Here is a 5,000-nt window from a genome sequence, read left to right on the forward strand (position 1 = left end):
ACTTTGATGGCGCTGAGGTCGCTTGGAGGCTCCTGGCCTTCCGTTTTCTGTTTGATGGCGCGTTTTCTGTTTGATGGCGCGTTTTCTGTTTGATTGCGCGTTTTCTGTTTGATTGCGCGTTTTCTGTTTGATTGCGCGTTTTCCGTTTTCTGTTTGATTACGCGTTTTCCGTTTTCGGAGTGAATGTGCGTTTTCTCTTTTCTGTTATATTATTCTTAACCTCTCTTTCTCTTCCTTACTTGCTTTTCCTCCCTAACTCTCTTTATTTCCTTACATATTTTATTTTTCTCTCTCTCTCTCGCTTTTTAATTTCTTTCCTTTATTTTTCTTCTTTTTAGGTCTTTCTTTTGCCTTGAGTGTTTTACATGTGCGTGTGTAAATCTGCCAATAGGTTATATGTAACATGTGCTGTATTATATGTTTCAATATTTCAATTTTTGTAAAACGTTATACAAATGTACGTATAGACAGAAATAAATGTATATACACATACATTCGTATATAAGTGTGTGTGTGTATGTACAGTAAATATATATGTACGTATATATGTATTCATATGTATATATATATATATATATATATATATATACATAATGCACACATACACACATATATATATATATATATATATATATATATATATATGTATATATATATGTGTATACACATACATATATAATTCTATTTATCTATATCTATATCTACCTATCTACATATAATACAAATAAAGAGACCAACAAAACGGTAATGCCTCGTGCACCTTAGAACCTGTTCCTTCCTCACGCCCTCAGGTGGTGAACCACGAGGGGCGCAGCGAGTCCTGGCGTAACCCCATGGGCGGCCCCCGCGACGCCCCGGCGCGACACACGCCTCCCAAGCAGCAACTGCCTTCCCCTTCGACGCCGCAGTCGCCCCCGGCCGCCTCCTCGCCCCAGCTGCCGTCCTCCTCCGTCGCCTCCGGCTGCGTCATGGTGGAGATCGAGGTGGACGTGAACAAGCCTCGCGCCGCCGACGGGCAGAGGAGCCCCACCAAGGCCAACAACGGCTCACTCGCTGAGGACAAGAGCGCCGATCTTTTCCACGCCTTCAAGGGGCACTGCAAGAGCAACCAGAAGGAGATGGTGAAGCTCACGGGCTTCGCGCAGAGGAAGGGGACGCCGCCCCACGCCCTCACCAAGTACGACTCGGGCAGGAGCTCCGACGACCAGGTGTGCCTCGACAGGAAGCTCTCGTCGGACTCGGGGGTATACGTGGACTCGCGCCACAAGAGGAACGCCCTGAACGACGGCGCCCCCGGCCAAGCGGTGGCGGACAAGGGTGAGGCCAGGGAGCTCCATCGAGACCCCAGCATTGAGCTCGCGTGCATCGGGGGCCTCAGCGGCGAGACGTGAGACCGTCGTCGTCACAGCTCTTCGGTCTGAACTAATTCGCACAAATGTTTCCTTACAACTACTATACAGCTCAGTTTCAAAATTTCACACACACACACACACACACACACACACACACACACACACACACACACACACACACACACACACAAGTGTATGAATGTACTTAAATATATTTATAGGGAGAGACAAGAAGAGAGAGAGAGAGAGAGAGAGAGAGAGAGAGAGAGAGAGAGAGAGAGAGAGGCAAACAGACAGACAGACAGACAAAGAAGGAATACAACTCTATCTATTTGTGGAAATATATTTTCCGGTGCATAATTAGGCACTCGTGGTGCTTCCTAAATAACCTGTGTTGAATTAAGTCAAAACTCATCATGAAAAACGATAATCGTTTTCTAGCATGTATATTATGAACTCCATTATCTAGTCTCGTATGAATGTTGATCTTGCGTCCTCCGTTATTGCTCAAAAAGGCATATCATTATATAACAAGATAGTATGTGTTTCATAGTGTGTTTCGAGTATCTCTGTGTGTTGCTCTTCACTGTTCAATCTAAAGGAGGCCAGACAATTTAGGTCTTGCTGTAAAAGTAATCTCAAAGCTATTTTTTGACCTGATGTACGTGAGGTGAGATAAAGACGTTTACATCTTGTCACTGTTATTTGGTGTGATAAACGTAAAATAGAAAAAAAAAGAAAGAAAAAGAAAGAAAAGAAAAAGAGAGAGATAATTTTTAAAAATGTGGAAATGTACTGTGACTATATTCATGACTGAAGAAAATTAAGTGATAATAAGGATATAATGAGTTAATCATATGACGGAAACGAATCATTCTTTTTCGTGTTTACCGTTAATTAAAGGTGAATAACTGTGAACTATCTATATTCAGCCTGTGGGCTACGAATAAGTATATGGAAATTAAGAGTATCGTATCACAACATCTTCGAACCACGGGCTATTTGTCCTCTCTACAGTGGAAATTGTGGAGAATATTCAGCTTCGTGAAAAGAATTCATTCCACTGACATCCCTCCTGAGAGACTTAGCGTTCTCATTTCTAAGACATTTTACTGCTTAATATGACGCTTTGAATAGTTGTAAGTTACAGTTTCGGTCAAGGCCTGACTGTGTACATATATACAATGGTGAACTGTGTTTGTTTAAGGCTTATTCATCCTATAGAACGTGACAATCTAAGTGATGTATTTAATGGTTCTTATATTCATATAGCCTGATAATTTTTTTCACTGTTCGGGCTCTTGGTTTATATACATATATATGTTTTATATATATATATATACATAATATATATATATATATATATATACACACACACACATATATATATATGACATATATAGATATATATCATAATGGCCGAATAATAAAAAAGAGAGAGTTACATGTACAAGTTGAAAACAGAAAGAGTGGACGAAAGGAAAAGAGCCGACAAAACAAGAAAATAATCAAACAGAGAGATATCTCGGAAAGACATTAAATTCAAGCAAAATTTCATCATGTCATGAAAATCTTTGTTCTTGAAAGAAAGGTGAAGGAGATATCAAAATTTCAGAGTTGACGACTGTACAATATTTTCGTCGCGCAGATGTTCATAGTGCTTATGTATCCATGTCCTGTTATCCGGTATGTAAACGAGTGATTTACAAACACATGTAAATCAGTTTTGTAAGGCAGTGCGTTCCCTAGGTGATGGAAATTGTAGACATAATAGCACTGTTTCTTTTTCCTTATTCCACGATAACTGGATTGTGCAGATGTTATTTTTCCAGTAAACAATAAACATATTTATCCAAAGTACAGAGTTTCAAATTATTCCTGAAACTATATTGATACCCTATGTTCTACACCGATAATGTAGACAACAGGGGACGAGAAAGAGAAAAGGAGAGATAAAATGACAGATACTGAATAACTGTATATTTCATCTAATTAGATACCTATATATGTACATGTATGTTAGTATATATATATATATATATATAGTATATATCATATACAATATATATAATATATATATACACACAATATATGAAAGATGGAATAATGCAATACCGCATTGATATAGGTGTATAACAATCCTCCCTGACCTGGCCTCGAACCTAGGTCACTCCGGCTATGAGACCGGAGGGCCAGTACTAAACCAACCATGCCACACGACCCACTAAAAGGATTGTGCAACTAGGATCTAACTAGCTTCCATAGACATTACCTATCTACTCATACATGAGTAATGATAGCGAGGTTTTACACACACTCCCCGTGGGCACTCGGTGGGAATTGTACTGGCCCTCCGGTCTCATAGCCGGAGTGACCTAGGTTCGAGGCCAGGTCAGGGAGGATTGTTATACACACACAATATATATATATATATATATATATATATATAATATGTTTATATATAATGTATATACATATATGTATTATATATAATATGGTATTAAACCCCACAATGTAAACTAGATTTAATTGAAAATGAGACTACAGTTTCGGAATCCACCTGGATTCCATCTTCAGGTCTGAAGAGGCAAGGAAGAGGAGGTGTTATAAAACAGAGAGAGGAAAGGCAACACGGAGACACGGGGCAGGTGAGGACAGACGGACGGAAACGAAGGGAGGTCAGATCAGGTCGGAGGGTGGTCGGCATACGGGAGAAGGCGGAGGATGTGGGAAGCGAGGAGACTGTCGGCAGGAGAAAAGCCGCTGTTCAAGTTGAAATTAGGAAGCAGCTTTATTAGGGAAGATTCCACAAGACTGCGGGCGTGGACGTCAGCGGAAGGAAAGATAATTCGCGCCGCTGACCAGTCCATCAGATGGCCTGTATCCCACTGATGGCAGAAGAGAGCGTTGTTGTTGTGTCCCCTGGAAACAGCGTACTGATGTTGAGACAGGCGCTTAGTGAGACTGGCGCCCGTCTCGCCAAAGTATTGTTTGTCACAGGAGGTACAAGGAATAGCATAGGTGCCCATCTTCGAGGAAGAGGGTGGGCTGGTGTGGACCAGGTTACGGCGGAGAGTGTTCACCTGGCGAAAGATCAGCCTGCAGTTGAGAGTTTTACATTGTGGGTTTTTATACCATAGTATCAACACGGTAGTGTGTTTTCTCTTTTCATTATATATAATATATATATATATATTATATAAATATATTATATAAATATATGATATATAATATATATATATTATAAATTATATAAATAATACATATACATATATAAATACATACATATGTATATATAGATATAGATATAGATACACAAACACACATATATATACATATATACACACACACACACACACACATATATATATATATATATATATATATATATATATATATATATATATTATATATGTATCTATCTATATGTATATATATTATATATATGTATCTATATATAATATATATATATATATATATATATATATATATATATATATATATATATATTTAGAATTCAGTGTCTTACGGAAGTTTTCACTTAATGATTCGCCAACTTGCAGTATTTACTTTAGTCAACACTTCTGTAGACTGTGTGGTGATTATAATGTTTATTTAAGATTTATCAAATATATATATATACATATA

General features: G+C 38.4%; 1 protein-coding gene across 1 annotated transcript in view; it reads left to right on the plus strand.

The window, feature by feature from the left end:
* Positions 1-1,471, plus strand: part of LOC125034788 — a 13,473-nt gene extending 12,002 nt beyond the window's left edge. Inside the window, exon 4 of the mRNA XM_047626762.1 lies at positions 792-1,471. Within this exon, the coding sequence (XP_047482718.1) occupies positions 792-1,391 (600 nt within the window). The 3' untranslated portion in view covers positions 1,392-1,471. The remainder of the gene's footprint in view (positions 1-791) is intronic.
* Positions 1,472-5,000: the final 3,529 nt, after the last annotated feature.

The sequence above is a fragment of the Penaeus chinensis genome, chromosome 2 (assembly GCF_019202785.1).
Source record: "Penaeus chinensis breed Huanghai No. 1 chromosome 2, ASM1920278v2, whole genome shotgun sequence".
Taxonomy (NCBI): Eukaryota; Metazoa; Arthropoda; class Malacostraca; order Decapoda; family Penaeidae; genus Penaeus; species Penaeus chinensis.